Source organism: Channa argus, chromosome 8 (assembly GCF_033026475.1).
Source record: "Channa argus isolate prfri chromosome 8, Channa argus male v1.0, whole genome shotgun sequence".
Taxonomy (NCBI): domain Eukaryota; kingdom Metazoa; phylum Chordata; class Actinopteri; order Anabantiformes; family Channidae; genus Channa; species Channa argus.
The window spans coordinates 20,854,196-20,880,000 of NC_090204.1; the positions used below are offsets into that span (position 1 = coordinate 20,854,196).

Below are 25,805 nucleotides of genomic sequence, written 5' to 3' on the forward strand. Positions count from 1 at the left end.
CCTGAGGTTAGACTCACTTTTTCCAACCTACACTGTGAATGTTTGAACAATGTCCATAGCACGAACAAGAACAAAACAATGGTTTATGTTATTAGGTGAAACACTTTATCGTTTGCTCCAATTGTAAACAAACAAACACGTAGGTTATTCAGATTATGTTTTCTTGCTGTTGCACAGACTATTCTAAGATTTCAGATATTGCATGTATTACTGTACAAGTTGAAATTCAGTGTAAAGAAATCGCTGACTATCTAAACTAAAAAGCTATTTTATGAATCTGAGTTTTCAATCAGCCCGTGATGGATTAGTGGACAAAACTGAATGAAGTTGCTGCCTGGAAACCTCTGGTATCAGGTGGCTCTGTTGATCTGAGTCAGTTTGTAAGAGGAAGGAAAAAGTGAACAGCACAGAGACAAAGAGGAAACGGTGTAGGGTTACACTCTTGTAGCGTGGGTCCTGGACTGTCCTGGACAGAACAACAATATGATTTTCCATAAAGCAGCATTCATTTACACTTGGGCTATTATCAAAAATAATTAAAACAGATAGGTGGTCTCTCAAGATGAACAATTTCCAGGTATAGCACAACTATGTTTCTCAAGTAGTAGCTTTAATCAAGACATTTTGAAAATGGGCATTTGCAGGAAAAGATTTCTAAACTTTCTGATTTTATCATTTCATGTCATCTTCTCTGTTGTAGCCCAAATCGTTCTGTTTAGTGACTGAATGTCTGAGCCATGTATTGCACGCTTGTCATGTTGCTGTTTGCTACGGCAGAAATCGGAGACAGCGTTGGAATAAAACCAAAATTCTACTTCTTGGCTGGCAACAGTTAAGCACAGGATTGCAACTGAATCCATCTAGCAGTGTCAGGTTTTCCTGGATATTACATGTACAGCATTGTATTACTATTCCTCCATCAGAACATATTCCTTTTTTAAAATACTCATACAAATGTATTCTTGTTATTGCAATCCTAGTCACTGGGAATAAGTCCCAGCCACAGCAAAAGAAAATGCTGTAGAACGTAATTATTCCGAACCCCCCAAAAAGTGCCAACTGTGTAGCCATGGATGTTAACACATCATATAGTGGTGGTCAGTTGTTGATGAAGTGCCCTTGGTGTTTTTGTGTTGCAATGACTATATAAGGGATAAAGCATTACATCATCCAAGCAGCAACCAGTCCTGACAATGCTTGTATTTGAGACAATCACTGGCACAATAATTCTCGGCAATTCCTCCCCATGATAAGACTTATCATATCGTCCATATTGAGGATATACTGTGGCTGTGACATTTGCATGACTGCAGTAATGTGGGTATCCCACGCCCACAAGCACATTGTGATTAAAGGCTGAGCCTACAGACATAATGCCAATGCAACCTGTTGGCACGAGGAATTCAGGCTGATAATGTCCAGGCTTATTAATTTGATCGCTTATTTTGTTTGCTTACACATATGCATGCTGCTTGTGAGAGTGACAAACAATAGAGAAGTATCAGCTAAACTGATTTCATAATTTCAGTGTTTGGTTAAATTGATTTTTCAATTTTAGAGAATCGCCAGCAGTGTGGTGCTTAGAGAACAACCTAGCCAACCCATATGAATAATCCTCTTGTACAATGAAGTCCTCTGAAAAAAAACAGTTGCCAGAAGTCTCTTATAAACCATGAACAAGGTTTTCTCAAAAGATAACCAAGGCCTTAGTGACAGCTATATAGATCACATGATCCCCTGGGTGATTTTTATGTTTTCTAACATTGTAGTGGTTTACTCAGCTAAAGAAGAAATGTATCTCAGGCAAGACAAAACACCTAAAGAGGTAAAACAACCTGAAATCATATTTCAAAACACAAAAGGATTACAATGACATGGCATTTGAATATGGAATAACCTTAATGAATACGGTAGGAATAGATTGCTAAAAGCAAATAAAGGCAATAAAATCAGCATGCCAACACAGCATTCTCTCTCTCCACTCTGAGCCCAGCCCCAACAATAACAGTGAGGAGTGAATTGAGACAAAGGTAAGGAAACAACTGGGGAGCGCTCGATTCATTAGGGTAGGTGGGGCCAGACGGATCTGTGCAGGGAAGGATGAGGTTTTTCATGGAAAGGAAGGAATAGATGGAGTTGACCATGACGGGGTTCATATATAGGTATGACTGACAAACAAACATACAGGAATAGTATTGGTACATATAAAATAAAAGCGTAAAGAGTGTAGGGGGAGCTATGGTATACAGGCTTGCCAGAATGTGTAGATTGTTTAAACCAATCATAAGGACACAGGCAGTTGTCAGCAAATGTTAGGGGGTGCACAGGTTTGGTTGGTCCTGAGGTAAAGACATAATGCTGGGGCTATGACGGTACAAAGGGGGCAATGTGAGAAAAGTACACATATAGTACTACCTAAGGGAGCACGGATCTGGGCCGGGGGCAGCAGGGGGAGGATAAGCAGCTAGCAGGTGCCAATTGTCCTCCCCTGGGCTCCGCTGGGCTTTAACAGGGTCATATTCTGGGCCGACTGAACCCTCACCCTCTTCCATCTGAAGAACACAAGATGCTTACAATGAGCCCCGCTGGCTGTTGGTAGGTCTGACATTGCAACATAACAAAGCTGGACTGTTAACTAACCAATCACACTGCAAAAGTATCCATTTTAGTTATTTAGTCTCATATTCAAATCTTTAAAAATCGTTAGGGGGGGGGGGGGGAACAAATTAAATAGATTTGGGACGAAGATAATTCAGTGCACGTGTCAAATCCAACCGAATAGACCACTGAAGGATCATCATAGTGAGTGAATTTCCCTTCAATATAAATAGAACTCTCAAATTCCAGGAAAATAATGATTTAAGACTCAATACAAGACTAAATACTCAAAGTTAAAATGGATGATTTCCAGTGCCACTCATTTACCAACCAGCAGATTACTTAGTAAGCAAGCGGTCGGTCAGCCAGTCAACATCGGTCCAGGCTGCACTGTAGGGGGACAGCTAACTGATGAAATCTCTGACCCTTACTCCACAGTGTGCGCCAATACAATTATATATACAGTTTACAGAGACCAAATGGGTCTTTTTAAAGCCCTTCAGAAGTGATCTCTTCAACAACATTCAATATATTCAGAGTCTAGATCAAACTGGTTCTTTAAAAGAAAACAGGACCTGCTGCTTCCTGCTTCTTCTAACAGGACTCCAAAGAGCATCACAGGTCCTATTCCCCCGCTGAACCTCATTTTAATTGGACGGTGAGATTATGAAATCAATGCTTGAGAAAAGGTCTTTCAGAAAATTGGAGTGGGCTGATGAGGTCACTGGAGGAGGGCTTCAATTTCTCACAAAAGCAGAGACAATGGAACACTTTGGTAAGAATGCTGCTAAGCTCAGAAGTAGCTGTAAAATTGAGCAACAAATGAGCAGAAAGAAGCTGCAGGCATACAAAAGATGTCTCGAGGGAAACAGATTCTTCTAGCACAGATAAGAGCAAATCTATTAGTATCCAAACCAATTAACCTACAGCTGAATCTATCAGAGCTAGAGTAGGCAAACAACAAAAACCCAGGAGAGCCTTCAGGGTTCTTTTGTGATTACCTCCTAATCTAATTAAGAAAAAATAAATCTGCAAGGTACTTGAATTTTTTTTTTTTTCAAAAGAACTCAATACACTATATTAAACAGCACATGAATGCACTCTGATTCAGAAGCATCTGCAAATGCATCTTCTGTAGTTCTACAGATTTAACAAACAACTTGCTCCAACTGAAGAAAGAAAATTTCCATTAGCATATTGTGCTGTGGGCCCTCTCGTACCACAATACACAAGACACTTACTATCTGCAACTCTACAGTTTGTCTCTGCTCATTGAATTAGCGGGATGCCACCTGTACTGACCATAACATTAGTGAGTGGGAACATACTGTACTCCAGGATATTGGGTCCATTTAATAATAAAAAATAATGCAGTGTAAGACAACACTGCAGTAAGTTTTACCTTTATGTAGGTTAACAGTTTAAACAGTTTTGCAGTGACCGTTTCAGAAATTTTATTTTAAATGAGTATAACATAATAATAATTTACTCTACAGGATACAACTGCATTGATTTTAGCAATATCTAAAAACTAGCAACTTATTATAAATGAGTATAACATAATAATAATAAATATTTCCCAGCAAGTCCTTTAAAAATAAAAAATAACATGCTATGCAGATTTAAGATAAAAGTTGCATGGACCTAAAGTTCCCTTAAAATTTATACTATTTTTCTATTGCACAATAAACCTTGTGCAATAGAAAAATAGTAGAGGATCTGGACAGTTAGCGCAATTAAACCGCTTAAATATTTTTGGTTTTACTAATCAGGACTGAACTGAAGTGACAGAACTTTTGGTTCTTGGTCCTTTAAAACAGAGCTCACACTACTGTCAGCATTTCCACTCGATCCTGTTAAGAGACATGTTTACTATGGCAGTGCAACATCTTCAAGTCTTTAGTCTAAACTGGCTGCTTTAATAATACAGCCATACAGCATCATGCTGCTGTGCAAGGCAGCCCACACCAGCTCAAAAGACTGTCATGCAGCTGTAGGGGGTCTTCAGTCTTGTTCTGTGGGTTTGCTGAAACCATGCACGTGGACAAAACTTGCACTGAGGTGAGGGGAGTGTTCTCAAGTAGTGAAACCAGTCTGAGGGCATTCATGCTGCAGATACAGTAAACCATGAAACTGACCGATGTGTCACTTTAACATGAGCATAGCATGCCAGATTGTGGTTGCATGACCAACTATCTTACGGTCAGGATGCCCGTCTGACCAGGTAGTCGGATTTGGGTCTGATGCAGGTACCAGGCAACACAATCTAAAAAGTGCTTTAATTACAACAGTATGATAACACTGCTATCACATTATAATGAGATGGGAAGAATTTAAATCAAGTCAGTACGGGTTCCCCAGTGATCTGCTATACATTCATGCAGTTGGGGGTGGGGGGGTGGGGGTTGGGGGTAGGGTGAGAGTGATGTCTACCATGCTTAAGCAGGTTGGATTGGCGGAGGTCTCAGAACACATGACAACTCATCAATAAAATGCAGCACATGCAATGGCTGAAATGCTTTGTGTCACATTCTCCCGCATTATCTTCAACACCACAATCCCCAAAACAGATCAATTTTTTTTCTATCACAGGTATCACAAAGAATGCTGATTGGCAATTCCAGGGCATGCACACACCGACATATAAACAATAGGTTTTAACACTAACAGCACACAGCACTGCTGGTGTTAGAACAGGCCTTTAGTAAAACTAAATTAAGACCAGACCTAGGAGAAAAAAACAATTCATAATTGTATGAATGATCCTAAACAGGAGTGCTTATTCAATAAAGCAACGTTTCTACGTGTAGACATTGTTTTATGCTATTTGTACTACCAATATTATTTTCATTCTTATTTATTGAATGTTAAAGCCTTAAGTAAGATTTTAAGAAAAGTGTGAGGGATCGAAACTGTAACAAACTCTGGTCGTGCATGAGTGGCCATCTGTAGCTTACAATAGTTGCACGTAACTTCAGGGTTCCACAATTTTCTGGTCTAATGACTGAATTCTGAAGTTATTTTCCAAAAGGGGCTTCTAGGATGGCATGCAGTGAAAATCTGTCACTCTCTGGCTGAGTTAGATTTCAAACTCTGTGGCATCATAACCACACGGTTAATCTGCTGCTCGTTTTAGATGCACCAACGTTTCTTTTTTAACAAATAAAAGCAAAGTTCTGTAACTCCTGAGGTCTACCAGAGTAATTCCATGTTTACCTATGAATGATTCCAAAATGCAGGTGAGCTACATTATGTAATGTCCACGTACCCATCAACATTGTACCTTTACAAAGCTAATGCTGTGGCTTCTATGGAAGCACACTTTTATGCACAACTATAACCCACACAGAGACAAGCTGAGATTGCTAAAATATTTCAACTACATATTTTCAAGCAAATGAAATTGAAATTCAATTTAGAGAGTGCAGCTTCACTGCAGGGGAAATGACACGTTAGTACTGAAGGCAGACTAGACACAAAGTTATACAGATTCTTGCCAGAATATTTTAATATAGAAATATTGCTTTTGAATAAGCACTTGGGTACTTCTTCTGTTTGAATTGATTGATTTAGATGTGTTCTAAGCCCAGGGCTAAATCAGTCTCATCTCCTCTACCTAATTTTGCCCAGCTGGCTCTTGGCTTTGGACAGAGGCTGCAGAGCAATGAAGTCATCACCTATCGCCACACGGTTGGAATACATCTACAGCAGAGAATATACAGAGAGGATATGAGGACAAGCACACAGAGGATAACAATCACGCTCTCAAACTGACACACCGTTAATACTAAACCCAGAATCATACATACACATACAAAGACAAAATGGGAACAAAGGTTAGAAAAGAAGTATCAAACACCACATACGATTGGAAAAGGCAGTGTATTTCTGAAAAACAGAGGAGTTTTAAAAGGAGGGAGGTGCAAAAATAAAGAATAAACAATCTCCAGCTGGATAAATCAATTCAGTAACAGCATGTGCCTGCTGAGAGGTGACTGTACATACTATATGCTTAGGTATGTGTTTGTGTGTGTGCATACTGGATCAAAAGGAGATCATGCAGTGTGATCGTGTATGCAACTTAACATCCTGCTGTTCCTGTGAAAGAGATGGGTTACTCAAGGCCACAAAGGCTGAGAAAATAAACTATTTAAACAACATGACCTACGGAACATTTCCTCTCTAGAATTTGAGCAACATTGACATTTTAGTTTATTTTCTCCCGTCAGACTCGTCATGTTAGAGGAAATATTATTTCCATCTTTGAGATAGAAATAGGAGTAACTATTCGTTGAATATCAATTTTTGAAAATTATATCTGTAAGAAACAAACCATTAAAATACATAGGTACTTGAATGCAGGTGAGCTACATTATGTAACGTCCATGTACCCATCAACAGCGCACCATCACAAACTCATGGCTGCTAACAGGCAGCTAATGCTGTGGCTTCTATGGAAGCACAGTCATTTTTTAATGTAAAAGCTCATGCACAAAGGAAAGCCAAACAGAGACAAGCTGGGATTGTTAACATGACTACCTTTAAGTAGTTTTATGTTGCTGGCTTTACTTGCTGCGGCCGCCATTACTCCAGCTTCTAGACTAATAAAAGGAACACACATGCAGCCATCTCCAAGACAACAGTGAAAGGGGACATTAACGTGACCCCGGGGAAGTGCTGCTGCTACCAGTGGGTGACGGGAGAAGAAAGATAGCCATACGTGAAAGATTACTTCAGACTAAAAGTGTAAATATTCAATCGGGATTAGATCAGTATCTGCAGATAGTGCACATAATGCATAATACTAAAAGGTCAGTGTCAAAAACTCGTTGACTGTAACCTCTCTAGGTTTTAATATCCAAAAACAACAAATTACCCAACAACTCTGGTCACGAATAACTAGTGTCCTTTTTGAGGTAAAAAGGCTAAAATAAACTAAATATTTCTGCTGCTCATGATACAGCACATTTTCAGTTCCACTACATTTGTCTGGTTGATTATGTAACGCTTCAGTCTATAGCTCCTACTCACACATCCAAGGTTATCAAGTTTAGAGAGAAAAGATGAGCATACAATAGAGGATTCTGAAGAACGTTTTATACAGGTGTTCCCAGAGTTGATACCAGGATGCAGGCTAGCATAGAAAACAAGGGATAACTGACACAACTATTAAAACAGTGATGAGAACTACTGTGACTGAGATTGACTAAAAAAAAAAACAGTTATGGCTGCTGCACGAGTCTCTTTATATACCAGCCAAATAAATTAGAAGCTGATCTTTTTTTTTTTTAACAATATAAATGGATAATTTACCTTAGAGCGATAGATGGAACTCCTTACAAAACAATCTTTGTTCTCTGATCACAGTTTCTTATTTTATGCCCCTCCTCGCAATGTTACCTGACTCTTCTGTGTGTTAGTTGGTTGCAAATGCCTGTAGAAGACCTTCTTCACCACGTCAGGAAAGAGGCATGTTATGACGATGATGATAATTGCAAACCAAGCCGAACCACTGGACAGCAGCTGTACAAAGACGAAGTACATGTCCTGGGTGTGAAGGAAAGGCCTGAAAGGAGATGAAACAACAGTTATATGATGCAGCAGCAGGGAAAAGGTTATGACGCCTATGTTTCTTATCAGGGGTGAGAAACATCTACAGTACAAGTTGCTTTATCTTGAAGTGACAGTAACGTTTTGCCCTCAGTTTAAATCCCGGTGTTCCTGGCAGATTAAATCTTGCTCTTAGAAGGATTTTATTGTTCACAGAAAGCAAAGAGTTTAACCAGTGCAGATGTCAGATCACAAATTTCAATTATTGGTCAGTACTGTCAGGATGGCTCCGTGCAGTCTGAGTCGACTGGGCTGGGTCGAGATGCGACAAATCTGTTTCATCTCCTAAATAACCCTAGCTAAGCCTCACTGAGGTATCTGCCAAATGGCAAGATACATTTGGTGTAAATGAGCTTGTTCCATTTGAAGACATCCTTATCAGGATTATAAAAATGCATATATAACCCTCTCTTATAGCAAGAAAAAACACGGCAAGACAATATTATTAAATGTAAATCACACACATATACATTCATTTTATAAGCATCTAATTAAATATACAGTAGTTCAGTAACCAGCTAGTGCTGTTCCTAATTTGACTGTACCAAAATGTAAACTATCAGCACTATTTGCAGTTCATCGTATAATTAACACTTGTTATTTTCATTAAATTGTTCATACAATATAGTGTTTTGGAATTTCTGTTGCATGACCATTGCAGAGTAAGTGTTTCCAAATGTAGGGATCTCACTTTAAAAAGGTGTTTTAGGTGTTCAGCATGTTTACTTTTAACAGTAGGACATTGTACGGTAACACAGTAACAAAGACTTTCCTCACTTTTTACATTACCAGCAAAAACATATGTGAAATTTGTAGGAAGCTGTTCTCACCAGATAATGCCTCCATAGAAGAGAGAGAAAATGAAGTAGAAGGCAATTGAGCCCCATGTCACAAAGTGGTTCATCCATGTCCAGAAATGAGTCTCTAAAGCAAGCTGTCATTACACACAGACCCACAAAAGGGGGAAAGAAAAAAAAGTTGAGTGTAAAACACTAACACAGGGACAAGTAGGGAATCAATAGGCTATAGGAATCTAGCTACGTAATTTACCTTTAATGTGACCGTGATGACCATGACGGTAAAGACCAGCGTTCCAAATGTCCAGTTTCCAAACATCTAAAAAACATACACACATCTGTCAGTAAAACAGTCCAGGGTATAATGCTGCAACAACTACAGGAATCTCTGTAACATTTGGTGTCATAGTCTACATGACCTTTCTTATTCCTGTGATCAAGTACAATAAATACACATAACGTTACTCCTGCTTCTGGCCCAAAAAAAATATAATTCAGATCATCTGGAAGCTGGAACAGGTTGGACCAGGTGAAAAGAATTATGCTTTGCTTTACAGTGGTGCGTTGAATAAAACCTTATATAAGCCTTAACAGAATGTGTGGTATTATTGGGCCTAGCACTCCGACTGTGCGACGACTGTCAGTAGCTCTACTGAGAATCATTCTAAACAGAGGCTGAATACTGTGGGCCCTAAAAAATAATAGTGAGTGTAGTAAGATGTATAAGCAGAGACATTAAAAAGAAGCAGCCAACAATTCAGGCACTATTAAAACATTATTAGGGCCATACTTTAATTATTTTGCAATTTTTTTTTACCTACTCTCTTTTTTTGTGTTGCTCCTTCATTAATAAACTAACTTTAAGTTGAAATTCAAAATTCACCAGCTTACTGTGGCCTTAATTTTTCAATTGAGAATTTTCAACAGAAGCTTACTAATACTGTATTCTAGCAAGAGTCGTTAAATTGAAAACCAAACAGACAGTTGAATTCAAGCGAAAACGAATGAATTGAAAACTGATTAGTTTACCAGAATCATCAAGGTTTAATAAATAACTAAAGTTTTACAACTGCTGTCACATTGCTCATATCAAGACTTTAAAATGAGGAAAGGTAAATGTGTGCCATCACATTTTTTGCATCATAATCATCAATAATAAAAGAGTTTTGGGAATCCTCCTGAAAGTCTTTCCCCCTAAGGAGGCAAGTATCTAACTGTGAGCGGACTCTTACCAGCTGCCTGTTAGCTCGCAAGATCTGAAGACATGCACAGCATGAAGGCAGAAGGAAAAAAAAAATAGAGTAGTGAATAAAAGAAAGAATAGAAAGTCAAGAGAGAAAAAATGCTTTCTGACATCTCAAACTTTAGACAAAAAGAAAGATTGCAAGATACGCAGTGGAAAAGAAAAACATGAATAAAGGGGCAGATAAAATACAAAATAAGAAGAGTTAAAATAGTATAAGTTGCTTATTAATAAGTGAATGAAATACATGCTGTTACAATAACAGAGACAGTCAAAGAAAAGGACAGAATGTAGGTGAGACACGTAATAAAAGGGGAGAAATAGCAACCAGGCCCATTAACAGTATCACTAAAAAAAAAAAAATACACAAATTGACACACACCTGCATTTTTTGTGCACTGAAACAACAATTTTCTAATAACCGAGCCAGTTACACACACACACACACACACACCTGCCCATTGCCCATCAGTGTGGTATCTTCTCCCATCAGTATGTAGGATCCAAAGAAGAAGACGAATGCATGGCAAAAGCCCAGCAAAGTCCAGTACAAAAATGTTTGAAAAGACAACAGAGAGTTCTTGCTGATGTCCCTGTAGGAAACAATATTTGTTTCTTATGTAATTTACTTAATGATTAAGAACATGTATACAATAAATTATGAGCGAAACTGTACACAAATGGAAAAAAAAAATCTTCAAATTAAAAATGTAAAAAACAATTTCCAAGGAACAGTTATTGCTATATAAAGTGTGTAACTACAGATTACACATAGCCTTACCTGTAGAGGCCGGGTTTATTCTGCAGTACATGCGGGTGGACCAGCTGTTCAAACAGACTGTACACTAGGATGGGCAGTGAGGTGAAGCAGATGTTGTACAGTGTCAAATAAACACTGTCATACAGAGTCTAGGATGGACAGAGACATTTAACTCAACACTTACGTATTAGCCGTAATTGAAATGCACATTGACATACACACTGAACTTAAGTTAAACAAAATACAACAACCCACCAACATACTTCTCTCTGTTTGTCTACACTACACATAATCTAATATGTTAAAACGATTTCCCACGACTGATTGTCACCTTTGTCTTGGACTTATGAAATTGTTAAAAACAGAATAAAGCCAAAGAAACACACGTAACGGCATTAATAGCTGGATAAATTGTTTCAAAGTTTTGTCACTTAGCTAAATGATTACGAGTTCAGCAAAAAATTTATGAATCTCAGTCAGTCCCTGCTGGTTGAGACTTGTGAAAACTAAAATGATATTAAATTGTAAAATAGAAATAGAGCTTATATTAAAGAGATGAAGACTGTTTTAGAAAAAAGAAACTACTAGTTAAATGTACACTCAATGAGGTAAAATGTACTAAATGAAGGACTGTGCAACATTAAAACCCAGGAACAAATCAACATACAAAAAAGTGAAAGAAATGAAAAGGTAACACGACTTACTTGTTGTGAAAACAAACAGAAGAACTGGTATAAAAACTGGGGTGTGATAAAACACACATTCTAGAAAAAAGACAGAGTGAAGGAAAGAAACATTAAACACACTGCAGTGAAAGGAGACATGACTGAACACAGTCCGAACAGCTGATGTTTAGTAAAAACCCTTTCCGTGATGTCAAACGTACTCTTTACTGTAAATGAACCTACAGCTAAACCTAGGACATATGCATATGTTTTCTTGCACTAGGAGCATGGATCAAGAAATTAAAAGAAAACTACAAGCAAACAATTTCTTGAGTCATTACCTACCTTGTAGAAAAAGTATTGTACAAGCGTAGCTATTCGAATGTAGTAGAAGTGACCGTGGACCAGCAGGAGTTTAGCCAGGAACTTGAACCTGGCTATTGCATAGTCACTGTTCCTCACGGCCTGACGACCCTCTTTACCCATGATGCCTATATTCAAACACACATAGTGGAAATAACACTGCAGAACACAAATATAGAGGACTTGGAGACAGTCAGCTATGCATAAGTATGTTGAGGGTTTACCTATGCCCACATGGGCTTCTTGTATCATACTGACATCATTGGCTCCATCCCCAATAGCTAAGGTGATGGGTTTCTCTGGAGATGTTTTTATAAGACGCACCACCTGGACATAAAGCACCATGAACAAATACAGCAGGAACAATACATGCTGTCGCTATTGAAACTGACACACACACAAACTCTGGTTGATGATAAAGCACTGGCACCTTAGCTTTCTGCAGTGGGGCCATGCGGCAGCACAGCACACCGGAACAGTTTTTACACACTTCCATGAACAGCTTCTCGTGCTCCCTTAATGCTAATGACAGACTGGCCCCATCCACAACGAGCCCATGTTGTATGACATGGTCCTCCTTTATCCTGGCAACACATGGAGAGAAATGGTCAGAAAAGAACAGAATATAGGAGGAGATAGATACAAATTGAAAAAACAAACATACTACCAAATATTGTAACTAAAACGCCTTAAAAAAGTATGAATGCCCCTTGAAAATGTTCCCCTTTTTGTCACCTCATTAACACAAATGTAAATATTGCGATTTTATGTGATAGACCAACACAAATTGGTACATAATTGTGGAGTGAAAGGAAAATGATAAATGGCTTTCAATTTTTTTCCCCCCAATAAATATATGAAAAGTGGGGCGTGCATTTGTTTTCAGCCCCCAAGTCAATACTTCATATAACCACTTTTCGTTGCAAGTCTTTTGGGGTATGTCTCTACCATCTTTCCACATCTAGAGAATGAGGCTTTTGCCCATATTTCTTTGCAAAATAGCTCAAGCTCAGTGAAATTGCATGGAGAGTGTCTGTGAACAGAAATTTTTAAGTCTTGCCACAGATTCTCAACTGGATTCAAGTCTGGACTTTGACTGGTCCGTTCTTAATACATGAATATGCTTTAATCTAAACCATTCGATTGTAACTCTGGCTGTATATTTAGAGTTGTTGTCCTGCTGGAAGGTGAACTGCTTCCCCAGTCTAAAGTCTTTTGCAGACTTCACAGATTGCCCTGTATTTGGCTTCATCCATCTTCCCATCAATTTTGACCAGCTTCCCTGTCCCTGCTGAAGAAAAGCATCCTGCCAACATGATGCTGCCACCACCATGTTTCACGGTGGGGACAGTGTTTCTGCCACACCGCATTTTCCATTTAGGCCAAAAAGTTCAATTTTAGTCCCATCTGACCAGAGCACCTTCTTCCACATGTTTGCTGGATCCCTCACATAGCTTGTGGGGACTTCTTAAGTCTTTCTTCTTGCCACTCTTCCATAAAGGCCAGATCTGTGGAGTGCATAATTATTAGTTGTCCTGTGGACAGATTCTCCCACCTGAGCTGTGGATCTCTTGGCTGCTTCTCGAATTAATGCTCTCTGTCCCCAACCTGTCAGTTTAGGTGGATGGCCATGTCTTTGTAATTAGGGGACTTCTGAAGTTCCAGTTGATATTAGTTAGAGGTATCAAAATAAAGGGGACTGAATACAAATGCACACTATAGTTTTCATTTATTTATTTGTAAATAATTTTGAAAATCATTGCTCATTTTCCTTTCACTTCCCAATTATGTGCCACTTTGTGTTGGTCTATCACATAAAATCCCAATAAAAATGTTTGTGGTATTAACACAATAAAAATGTATAAATTAAGCTTTTGCTGTTAAGTGTGTAATCCGACTCCATCTACGGTAATTAAAAAACATGTTACAAACAATGCACAAATTCACATATTTTTGGATTTTATCAAGAAATCATGTTTTATTATTTTAATTTATAAGACTGAAGGATGTTCTTTGGAGTGCTGTAACGTACTGAACATAGCTGTAACATGACTTAAGGCCCCACCCCACCCCCACACGCTACCTTCTGGCCAAACTGCGGAGCTTCTCAGCACACTCATTGTCAGAGCGCTGCTGCAGAAGCTCTAGGATGTTCATGGTTCTGTGGAAATGGCCACAGGACAGACTGACACTGACCGCCGTCTCATGTTTGTCTCCTGTCAGCACCCATACTTTGATCCCAGCCAGCCGCAGAGCTTCAATGGTTTCCTGAACTTTATCTTGGAGTCTGTGGGACACAGGGGTGGGAGAGGACGTATACCATTTGTTTTTCATACACACTATTCGCTATTCCTATATAGAAAATTGGGATTATTCCTATGTAAGAACATTAGTTTTAGACTTGTGGATAAAGAACTAAAACCTACATTTTATATAATCTACTGCTCTTAGCGGATTTTGGTGAGAATGTCTGTTCTTATTTCTGACCACAGTCAATGTGCCTCAAGATGCTAATAAATGATCGAAATGATGTAGTATTACCATGCTATCAGCATGGCACAGAGAAGCAGAACAAAAACAGAGTGAAGTGATAAGTGGAGAAATAGAGGCTTATGGGAGGAGCAGATGGTGAGCGCAAACATACGTCAACATTCATGTCACGAGATGCTCAGTGATATGACTTTATCTCCCTGCTGACTATAGATTGTTTGCGATGGTCCCGCCAAGTCTGTTTATCCATCAGCTATTTGCCAGATGCTTTCTACTGTCTTATAACACCCCAATTGTTCTGTACATGGTAACTAAATCACACAAACATATTTATTGACAGCGATAAAAGACGTTCACAGCAGGAGGGAAAGAAATCTAGATAATATACATATTATAAAACTCCATACTTGTCCTCCACCCCTGTGGCTCCCAAGAGCTGCAGGTCTTTCTCAATGTAGCTGAAGGCCTCCTGCAATTTCTCCTCCCTTTGCTGTAGCGCAGTACGGGCAATGTTCAGCCGCCTGTCCACATCGATGTACTCCTCTGGGCTGAAGTGGCGACACGCTACCACCAAGGTCCGCAAACCTTTCTACAGTGGTGATGGTTACACACGCACAAAAAAACAAAACAAAACAAGAAACAATAGGATTTTTGAAAAAAACATACATGTATAGTAAAAAAAAAAAAAAAAAAAGAGAGAACAAAAAAACAAGAAAAGGTAAATGATAAATTGAAAAAGGAAAGAACAAGTTTGTATAAAAAGGAAGTGAATAAAGAAGAGAGAAATTAATTAATAAAACTATAAAACACAGAATATAAAACACACACACACACACACACACACACAGAATTTAAAGAGAAAATATATGTCATTTCTTACCAAGGCAAACTCATCAACATGTAGTCTTGTCTTTTCAATTTCACCACTGGTGGTGAAAGGCAAGATGGCTGACTCTGCTCCCTTGGTGAACAAGACTTTGCCTCCTACGACAGCAGGAAGAAGGCACAGAAAAAAAGCAGTTATGATACATTTTCAAAACCATGAAATTATGTAGATTTCTATACAGTGTAAAATAATATAAAACCTTCAAAAATTCATTTCCATTCAGTCTGAAACATTAATTTTTCCCCTTTAACTACCTATGATTTGCCTTTTGTGTTTTCAAACCTCTGTCACATCTTGCTTCACTTTGCCTGGTGTTATTCTGTCTAGTGCTGTGCACTAAGGAAATAAATATGATCATGCTTTTTTCATATCAAATGCATTGATATATTACTTGGTGTTGCTACTCTAATGTCTGCTATGATCTAGTCCTTTCACTATACTGGTAGTGTTTGTGTTTGAGGTGGTGGAACAAATTAATGTGCCATATACCTGCACTCCACCACCAAATATAACAGAGTAGTGTAATAAAACATTGTGTTACCTGAGGGAGTTTGTAGTATGACACTCATTCTTCTGCGGTCAGCATCAAACTCTAATACATGGAGCAGTTTATACCTAAGAGAACAAGGAGAGTATTAACTTTAAACTCACTAAACCCACACAGGGCGTTGTTTTAGGTACGGAGGCTTAACACTATTTTTTTTTAACCACTGTCTAGCCAGCTTGTATTTATTACTATTGTGTAAAATGCTAATAATATTAACTTCTAGCACCAACACGCCACAGCTTTGAACCTAAACCGGAATGTTACAATATTAACCCCCACTTTATATTGTCTCAATTATTTTATAAAACAGTAATAAATAGTCTGAGTACTTATAATTGGGTAAGTGTTAGGGTTAATATCACTTGTAATTTAATAGATGCAAAGGACTGAAACATACTTCTCTGACTTGCCAAAGGATTTAATTTCCATTATGTCTCCATTACTACAGGTGAAGGCCACTCCAATCCTGAGGAAAAAAAACAAAAGATAGGTAAGGTAGAGTGTATTACAGAAAGACATCTTGAACCTTAAAATACATAAATAAATAAAATAAAAAACTTGGAAAGTATTTCCTTGATTAATTTAACTATGGTGGCCTGCAAGTGTTTAATTTGTACAGCCAAAACTTAACTGAACATATTTTTCCACTTCTCACAGTAAATAAGGTTCTGACCAAGGGCCTGAGGTTTCATCTGGAAATATATATAAGTTATTGTTTGTGGTTAGTGTCAAACTGTGGCTCAGATCAGCTATCACTAACTAACCTTAATTCAAGGCTGATGACAGGCCACATTGAAACAGCTGTTGCTCTCACAAAGTCAGCAGACACACTGGCTTTAGCATGGCACTGCCATGCATAAAACAAAGATCTTTTGTAAGGTGAAATGCATGACTCCTTTGAACATTGAGTGGAATATTACTGTTAGTTAAAATTTTAAATTACTATTTATACTGAGCATCTGTGTTACAAACATTATATATTCCTATTAGGTGGATCAGTGGTAGAGCATTGGGTTGGGATGCAGAAGGCCGCAGGCTCGAATCCCACCACACCACGTGTGCCCCCGCCCAGCCACCATGGGCAACCCTGGTGCCAGTCCCGAGCCCGGACAAAAATAAATTAAAAATGGGAGGGTTGTGGCAGGAAGGGCATCTGACGTAAAAACTCACACCTTCCGCTGTGGCGACCCCTGAAGGGACACGCTGGAAGCTGTTGATCTTTATCAGATTTTAAGGCTGGATTCGGTTGAACAAATAGCTGTATTCCTAATTCTTTTCTGTAGGGACACCAATGCCAGTATTTATAAAAAAAAAAAAAAAAAAAAAAATAGCATGTAGCCAGACATTTAGACTGTTTCACGAATATATTAGTTAAATACTATAGATGTACTGTCTGCAGTTCAATGGAGCATAGAAGCACAGGGTGATGGGTTCCGCCCTTTCCTGCTCATCGTAAATATATTTGGTGGTATGAAAACTACTTTGGGATCATCAATTTCATGCACCATAAACAATTAGAAATGTCAAAATCTAGACTGATGCTACACATGTATTTATTGTTCCTATTTTAGGCCAGTGTTCTACACGGACCTGCTTGAGGGGTCTTTGAACTACTCTCTAGAAATAGTCACTTGCTCGAAAATTTAAGTCACAATAAATTGGGCAAAAAATGAATAAGAAAAAGTGCCCATTTTATATTTGGTTAGGAGTCAAACCTCCAAAACAATTTCAATGCCCCTAGGCAGGTGATGCAATCAGAGTATGTATTAGAGCAGGTGGAATTTAACTTCATGTGAACAGCCAGGATCTATATTTGAGTGCAAGTTTCGTTTTGCATCACCCACACTGACATGGAAGTAAACGATTGGATTTACACATTTCCTGCATTGTTATATTCACACCCCCTTGCCATTGGGTGATACTGGTTGGTTTTCTTGAATACGTCTTGCAGCAGTACCTTTCTCAATCTCAACTTTAATCAATGCATTTCTGGATTCTATTCAGATTTCAACAAAAACACTAGACAGACAAATTTCTTACAAAAGCTCTAATGTAACCTCACCTCTTTGCCGCCTCAACTAAAGCTTTCTCATCTGGGGAAGAGGCATAGTATTCCATGTGATTAGCAGAGAAACCATTTGCATGGGAAAATGGGTCTCCACCACCCAGGCAGTCTGGTTGATCGTAACTGATCTGAACTGTGTGACACAATGAGACTGCCTTCAGAAATAGCAATTCCTCACCAATCTGAAGAGAAAACAGTGAAGGACAGTTAGAAACAACAAATCCTTACTCAATACAATGACATAATGTAGCAGAACCTGAATATATAAAAATGCAATTTTGAATATTTTGTGCAATTTATAGCAGCAGTGCGAACAGTATGCATGGATGCATAGAAAATTAATAAAAGAGCTAAAAATGGTTTACCATTTGAGGTGTGGCACTATCTGGTGAATCATCAGTCATTCCCTCTGGTACGAGTTTACCGTTAACTTCCCGGTATTTGGTTCCGTTAATTGAACACTCACGGAACTGCATCTCATTTTCTGTTAGTGTTCCCGTTTTATCAGTAAACACATACTCCACCTACAATACAGCAGGTGTTTTTTAGTAAGTTGAATAATGAGTACAATCCGTCAGTATTTAACTCTTGCAACATGTATATAATAGGCTTAATTACATTTTACATACATATACATATACATTTTTGCTTTGTAATACTCACATATTCAATCTAAACAGTATCCAACAGATAATTCAGTAACTCAATCTAACAGTAATTATAAAAATACATATTTAGTGCCTATGTCTATATGAGTCAATGCATCTTCCATTGTGGTACCTGCCCCAGCTCTTCATTGAGGTCAGAGGTGTTGACCTGAGCTTTCTGGTCACTCTCCTCATGATAAAGATCCAAATCCCAGCCAATGAAAAATGAGCCCAAAAACTTCTGCATCTCCACAGTAACGTAGAGCGAGATGGGAATGATGAAGTTATAGAGGACCAGAAATGCCAAGAAATCTGAGATGAATTTCAAAATCTAAAAAGGACACAAAGACAAACTATTACAAGGTGAAAAAAACATAACTAAATAACTTGGCCTATGCAAAAAAAAAATTTTAACAAGCTCCATCGTATTTAACTATAAGTAGTAAAATTACAACATAAATTAGCTTAATTCACATCAAGGCACAAACAGAACGATGTTGGTTCAGCACTGATCCACCTAAATCAGAACAGACAAGGTAAATTAGGAGTAATTACTTTATGTGATGGGAAAGGAGACTGGCTGACTGAGATAGTCAGGGTAGATATACAAAACCCATATTCATAAAATTGTTTGTTCTGTGATTAAACTTAACAAGATATACAAAACAAATTGTACTAACTAATACTACTAGTTGGAATCATCTTTAAACTTGGGTTTAAAAATAATCTTTTGATCTCAACTGTTTGTCATTGAACATTGTCAGACTTCTTAAGAACCATTTATACATTTCCTGGAGAGCAGGTGATATAGATGGATGCAATCACTGGTAAAACTAAAGTTAAGCTTGCATAGACTATAACAGGGCCAGTGGTTTTCTAAAGCAACTTTTATTCTAAACATAAAACCATTCATTTGTTGTTCGTATTAATCTTTCTCTCCAGACAGAATGTATTTTTTTTCCCTGACTCAATACTGAGGGGATGCGGTTTTCTCTGACTGATTAGTTTTGGCAGGTAGGCTGATAGGCCTGCAGCCTGGCCTGGTGACAGGCAGTTCCTCTGCTATGCTCTGTCACAAAATCAAGAGACACTAAAACCACCACAATAGCACCTTTCTAAGACTTTAAGTGCGTCTATAAGTATGCAAATGTGGAATCATCTTTATACCGTGCATCCTGGAAGTATTCACAACACGAAAGAAGTTTGTTGAAATCTTTGCAAATTTATTAAAAAAAAAAAAATTTAAAAAAATCCCATGTACATAAGTATTCACAGCCTTTGCACAATACTTTGTCTTTTTGAGTATGATGCTACAAGCTTGGCACACCTCTTTTTGGGCAGTTTCTCCCATTCTCCAGAGATGTTTAATCGGGCTGGGCTCTGCCTGGGCCACTCCTTTGTTATCTTGGCTGGCTGCTTAGGGCTGGTGTCCTGTTAAAAGATGAACCATCGCCCCAGTCTCAGGTCCAGAGTGCTCTGGAACAGGTTTTCATCAAGGACGTCCGTGTACATTGCTGAATTCATCTTTCTCTCGATCCTGATTAGTCTCCCAGTTCCTGCCATGATGCTGCAACCACCAAGCTTTACTGTGGAGATGGCATTGGCCAGTTGGTGAGCGGTGCCTGGTTTCCTCCAGACATAACGCTTGGCATTCAGGCCAAAGAGTTCAATCTTTGTTTCATCAGACCAGAGAATTTTGTTTCTCATGTTCTGAGAGTCCTTCAGGTGCCTTTTGGCAAACTCTAGGCAGGCTGTCATGTGCCTTTTACTGAGGAGTCGTTTCCATTTGGCCACTCTACCATAAAGGCCTGATTGGTGGAGTGCTACAGAGATTGTTGTTTTTCTGGAATGTTCTCCGCAGAGAAATGCTGGAACTCTTTCAGAATGACCATCGGGTTCTTGGTCACCTCGCCGACTAAGGTCCTTTGCTCAGTTTGGCCGGGCGGCCCCCTCTTGGAAGAGTCGTTGTCGTTCAAAAGCATTTCCATTTACGGTCCAAAGTTCTTCCATTTACGGATGATTTAGGCCACTGTGCTCATTGGGACCTTCAATGCTGCAGAAATGTTTCTGTACCCTTCCCCAGATCTGTGCCTCGATACAAAACTGTCTCAGAGGTCTACAGATAATTCTTTGGACTTCATGGCTTGGCTTGTCATCTGACATGCAGTTAACTGTGGGACCTTATATAAACAGGTGTATGCCTTCCCAAATCATGTCCAATCAACTGAATTTCCCACAGGTGGACTCCAATCAAGTTTAAGAAACATCTCAAGGATGATCAGTGGAAACTGGATACACTAGAGCTCAATTTTGAGCATCATGGCAAAGGTGGCGAATACTTATATACATGTGTTTTTTTGGAATCATTTTAAACAAACTTCTTTCATGTTGTCATATGGGGTATTGTTTGTAGAATTTTGAGGCAAATGATAAATTTGATCTATTTTGGGAAAAGGCTGTAACATAACAAAATGTGAATACTTTCTGGATGAACTGTATGTTCACTAATCTTTTTTAAAAATATCTGCAATAGAGAGAAAAATCCCAACAGCTATAAGCAATGAGATAAAAGTGAAAGTAAGAGCAAGTTAAACATAGGTAAAAGGAGAGAATGCATTCCTCTGATCCTTAGTGTGAAGCAGACTAACCGGACTGCTGTTTCTTTCTTGATCAGTCTTTTGGTTGTAGAAAGGCTCATCCCACTTGTTCTCAGCCTGCCAGGCATACTTCAGGATGGTGCTGAGAACAGCCTCAAACAGCAAGATGGCCAGATAGATGATTAGGAAGGTGTTCATGGACCTGGCACAGGCACAAAGTTTGCAACGATAAATAAAGAGCATATGATATAAACACTGATGATATTTGACTACAACAAGGTGTGCTCACTTTTCCACTGCAGACCGTTTCTGGGACTTGCACTTATAGTTCAGGGCCATTTTGGACTCCATCCCTGTGTAAACAGCCACACCTGCAACAATACAGTTGGTTGCAATATTAAGCCAGACTTCTAGGACACTAGCAGATAAGACCATGGGTTCAAACTGTGTATGAGAATATCAATATATAAAATATCAAAATGATTCTAACTTTTATAAAAGGCTTTTCATTACAAAACATGTAAACCATGCAAATAGAACACAGTAATCTGAAATTTTTATAATAATTGGGAGACAAACCCTTTCCAAGATTTAACATACAAAAACAATATTCAGTTAAAATGCTAAGCCATATATAAGGAGTAGCATTTCCTTCACAATAGAGTTATTATAGTTTCAAAATATTTTTTGGGTTAGATTTTTTTTTTTTTACCCATTTTAAATTATTTACTCAGACTAATGTTCCAATCAGTCTCCAGGTTTTGGAGACTGGCCTGCTAGTTTTCCAGCTCCTATTTTACATGCAATTTGTATAGTAGTTCAAAACATCTTTTGTAATATAGATTCATTTAGTTCTGAAAAAGGACATTTAATTTTATGGTGCATTTTATTTTAAATTTTAAGTTATAATTCTTTTATTTCACTTTAGTTTTACTTTTAGTTTCAGCTAAGTATAATAACTATAATCTCCCCTTTTTGAATTCTCATTAAACTGACTCACCAAAAATCTCTTTGGTATTTTTCAGCCTGGCTCCTCGTAGCAGCAAATTCTCAGGACCCAGTGCTCTGACATGAAAGCAAACAAAGAAAAATAATAAATACAGAGAAAGATTGATGTCACTACATAATTTTGGCACAAACAAAACAGTGTAAAATGTATCAGCATACTGTTAACCAAATTAAATTAAAACTTTGTATGTTTAGAATAGTACTTGGTGATTTTGTAACATTATCCAGTTATTTTAAACTTAAATACGGCCATGGACGCCCCATGTCTTGGTACGTAGGTTTGCAGATGTGCCACAATCTCTTTCCATTTTCGGATGATAGATTGTAACAGTGTTTCACCGTGACCTGTCTGGTGTGTTCCTAGGACTTCATGATGCTGTTTGTTCACAAATGTTCTCTAACAAACCTCTGAGGGCTTCACAGAACAGCTGTATTTCTACTGAGATTAAATGAGACTATTTACTAATTAGGTGACTTCTGAAGGCAATTAGTTCCACTGGATTTTAGATATTTTTAGGGATATCAAAGTTAAGGGGTCTGAATACAAATGTACGCCACACTTTTCAGATATTTATTTGTAAAATATTTTGAAAACCATTTATCATTCTCTTTTTTTACTTCACAACTATGTACCCTTTTGTGTTGGTCTATCACATAAAATCCAAATAAAACACATGTATGTTTTTGGTGGTAACGTGACAAAATGTCACATCCCCCAATGGGCGAGCTGCAATGCAGCTGGAAAACAAGTTGGGGTTCAGTGTCTTGCTCAAAGACACTTCAACATGTGACCGGAGGAGCCAGGAATCAAACCAACAACCACGACATTGGTGGACGACTGCTCTACATCCTGCGCCACAGTTGCCCCATTAACTCCTCAAGGACATGATTTAACATGTCACCCTCCAATTTTTTTAGGATTCCTTGTGCCACCTTGATACTTCCGCTTACACTATTTATCCAACCCATGTTATTGGATATGGGCATGTTTGGAATATTTTGGCTCCTGGTATAATCCTCAAGCCTCGTCTTTAGCTCATCTTGCACGAATACAGTATCATTAATAATTGAATGACTAGTCAAACCAGCTAGATAATTCTGGCCTCACCTGACTATCTCCTCCCCATGCTGAGTCACTGTAATCCGCCCAACAAACCTGGAAAACACCGGACATTTCTGTTAAGAAGACTGAAAGAGAACTACAATGTTCATACAAACACACACAAAAGACATTAGGATACTGGAAGAAAACTAAGAAAGTCATTTTTCATGTACTTCAACAACCCGGTTAGCGTAAAGCCCATGTGTTTTTATGCAGCTTGTCAGTAATGAGAAAAGTGGATGTCATTCCATGGGTAACGAACAGTGTCTTTTTTATATGCACCATAATGTGTAAAAGCCTGAACCGTACCAAGTAGTAAGTAACACATTATGCATTATATATATTACTTTTATATAAGTCATTAGTTTAATAATATTTAAAATTACTTTAAACAGTTACATGTTACCACATTCAAAAACCACACTGAAGTTATTTTAAAGCTAATTTGTGTTTACTGGACAAACTAAATGATCACAGAACAGTTAACTTTGGAGCTGAATCCCTGTCATCAGTACAATATGTGTAGGATCTAAGGAGACTTGTAGTGGAGTATATTCAGACAATATTAACAATAAAATCCAATTGTTTCTGACTAAATTGGTTCAGCTAAAACATAAGATGCGAGTTTTAGCTAGAGAGCAGCTCAGTGCAGTTAATTTTGTCTATAAATAAAGCTTGTGTATCTTCAATCTCTGTGAGTAGGACACATGAATGTTTGCGTAGTCTAGGAGGGTTTACACCCAGCCACTGCAAAACTCTTGATGAGATTTAAGGGATTAAAAATTTTTAAAGTCTTTTACAGTGTATGCAACAGTGACTCAGTTCAAAAACAACATAACTGACAATGTCTGGATATGTAAGTGAAGGTTTTCGATTAGACTCAGTTCCAGTCTTATGTTGCCAAGTCAAATGGCTCTGCCCAATTTTTTGTTGTTAATTATCAAAATATTTTTGCTTGACAAGTTAGTTTAATTTACCCATGCGTCATCTCTTTTCTTTCCCTCTTCATCAAGATCTGAACAACTTCTTAGTGAAAGAAAAGGTAAGCAGGTAACCAAGCTAACAGTCACAGGTACATAGACTGCACAGATAATAATGGGCCCTCGTGTCCCAACTGTTAAGACAGTGTGACATAACCCTACGTTCAGTCATTTGTTTAAGAGGGTGTGGACTGACAAGACAAGCTCCGTGCTAATCAGCTTTTACTAAACTGCAAAGATCTCTTTAAATGCATGTATTGCATCTGAGTTATTTTTAAAGTGGTGACTTTGAGACTTAGGTATACGGTTCTTCTGCAGTTCTCAGGGAAAAAAACCGAGTTAAAAGTTTTTAAATTAAACCAAAAAAAATTACAAAGACAATCTCAATGTATCAGATATTACAGTAAAATCTTAATTTCTGATGTTTAGATGGGAGCATCTGTTGTCCCTTGTCACTTCACACTAAACCCTTCATGACCCCCTGAAGGTGTATGTAAACATGCTGTAGGAGCCAATTACCTGTACAAGTCAGCTTCTGGTTGCTGACACTCAACCACAGCCTGTAAAGCCTCCAGTCGGGACACTGACTGACATACTGAAGTCTCAGCAACAGAGTAGTGGGTCTAAACACACAAACATAACACACACAGTAAATCCTGATGAAAGGGAAGCACTGTTAAAAATGAAAAAATACACTTTTTTTTATACACGTGATAAAATTTAATATATTAACTTTGCATTTATCCAAAAGTGAATAATCATTTTTTTAAGATAGTTATCGCCAGAGATATGGTATAAGCAGGTATACAGACAAGAAGTAACTCCAGAGACCCAAAAAAAATGAAAAATAATAATAATAATTTAAAAAAACCCCGGAGGGATAAATTCTAAATACAAAATTAAGTGTGTAACACACAAATTATATAATCATATCAAAGATAATTATCAGATGCATACATATGGCACATACACAAGCTTGCATAAGTCATGTGACAGATGGTTTGCCAACTAAACTCCATTCTGCAAACCAAATAAAGAATAATTACCCTTATGTTCTGGGAGCAACAGCATGTCATTAACCATCTTTTTATGTGTATGACAGCAGCACTAGTGAAATTATTCATAAAATGTAACTTTTTGCAATACTTCAAAGTTGCATTGCACAAAGCTATGCAACTCTAAATGTACCATTTGATGAAAAACACTGAATGTAACTTCTGTTGTTTTACATCATTAAGGCAGAGTAGCTTGATTGTGAAATTTGCAGGCTCGAACCTCAGCAATGATTATAGATAAGCAGCTATTTTGGTTAATCAGCCAAATGGTTAATTGTGCTGCAAACAAAATCATTTGCAAAGAAACAATGAAAACTCAACCGAGTACCTTAAGGTTAGTCTCTCCATCAAGGCTGGCTGTGGTGACGTGACAGGTGCCATCTGGACGATCT

The 25,805-nt window shown here is 38.1% G+C and overlaps 1 protein-coding gene across 4 annotated transcripts in view; it reads right to left on the reverse strand.

Annotated features, from left to right (window-relative positions):
• Positions 1 to 25,805, reverse strand: part of atp11b (ATPase phospholipid transporting 11B) — a 45,397-nt gene that overhangs the window by 7,950 nt on the left and 11,642 nt on the right. The window contains exons 6-31 of one of the 4 annotated variants that reach the window (XM_067512957.1): positions 25,742 to 25,805; positions 24,878 to 24,981; positions 23,385 to 23,432; positions 22,269 to 22,333; positions 21,558 to 21,639; positions 21,320 to 21,470; positions 18,805 to 19,002; positions 18,390 to 18,548; positions 18,022 to 18,206; positions 16,357 to 16,425; positions 15,954 to 16,027; positions 15,407 to 15,510; positions 14,934 to 15,115; positions 14,120 to 14,323; positions 12,467 to 12,620; positions 12,261 to 12,363; positions 12,019 to 12,164; positions 11,713 to 11,772; positions 11,030 to 11,157; positions 10,703 to 10,841; positions 10,238 to 10,261; positions 9,259 to 9,324; positions 9,039 to 9,142; positions 7,999 to 8,164; positions 6,215 to 6,300; positions 2,416 to 2,552 (exon numbers count right to left, since the gene is read on the reverse strand). The exon at positions 25,742 to 25,805 is cut by the window's right edge and continues 65 nt beyond it. In XM_067512957.1, the coding sequence (XP_067369058.1) occupies positions 2,465 to 2,552; positions 6,215 to 6,300; positions 7,999 to 8,164; positions 9,039 to 9,142; positions 9,259 to 9,324; positions 10,238 to 10,261; positions 10,703 to 10,841; positions 11,030 to 11,157; positions 11,713 to 11,772; positions 12,019 to 12,164; positions 12,261 to 12,363; positions 12,467 to 12,620; positions 14,120 to 14,323; positions 14,934 to 15,115; positions 15,407 to 15,510; positions 15,954 to 16,027; positions 16,357 to 16,425; positions 18,022 to 18,206; positions 18,390 to 18,548; positions 18,805 to 19,002; positions 21,320 to 21,470; positions 21,558 to 21,639; positions 22,269 to 22,333; positions 23,385 to 23,432; positions 24,878 to 24,981; positions 25,742 to 25,805 (2,953 nt within the window). In that variant the 3' untranslated portion in view covers positions 2,416 to 2,464. The remainder of the gene's footprint in view (positions 1 to 2,415; positions 2,553 to 6,214; positions 6,301 to 7,998; positions 8,165 to 9,038; positions 9,143 to 9,258; positions 9,325 to 10,237; positions 10,262 to 10,702; positions 10,842 to 11,029; positions 11,158 to 11,712; positions 11,773 to 12,018; positions 12,165 to 12,260; positions 12,364 to 12,466; positions 12,621 to 14,119; positions 14,324 to 14,933; positions 15,116 to 15,406; positions 15,511 to 15,953; positions 16,028 to 16,356; positions 16,426 to 18,021; positions 18,207 to 18,389; positions 18,549 to 18,804; positions 19,003 to 21,319; positions 21,471 to 21,557; positions 21,640 to 22,268; positions 22,334 to 23,384; positions 23,433 to 24,877; positions 24,982 to 25,741) is intronic. The other 3 variants (XM_067512956.1, XM_067512954.1, XM_067512955.1) reach the window with 3 other exon arrangements.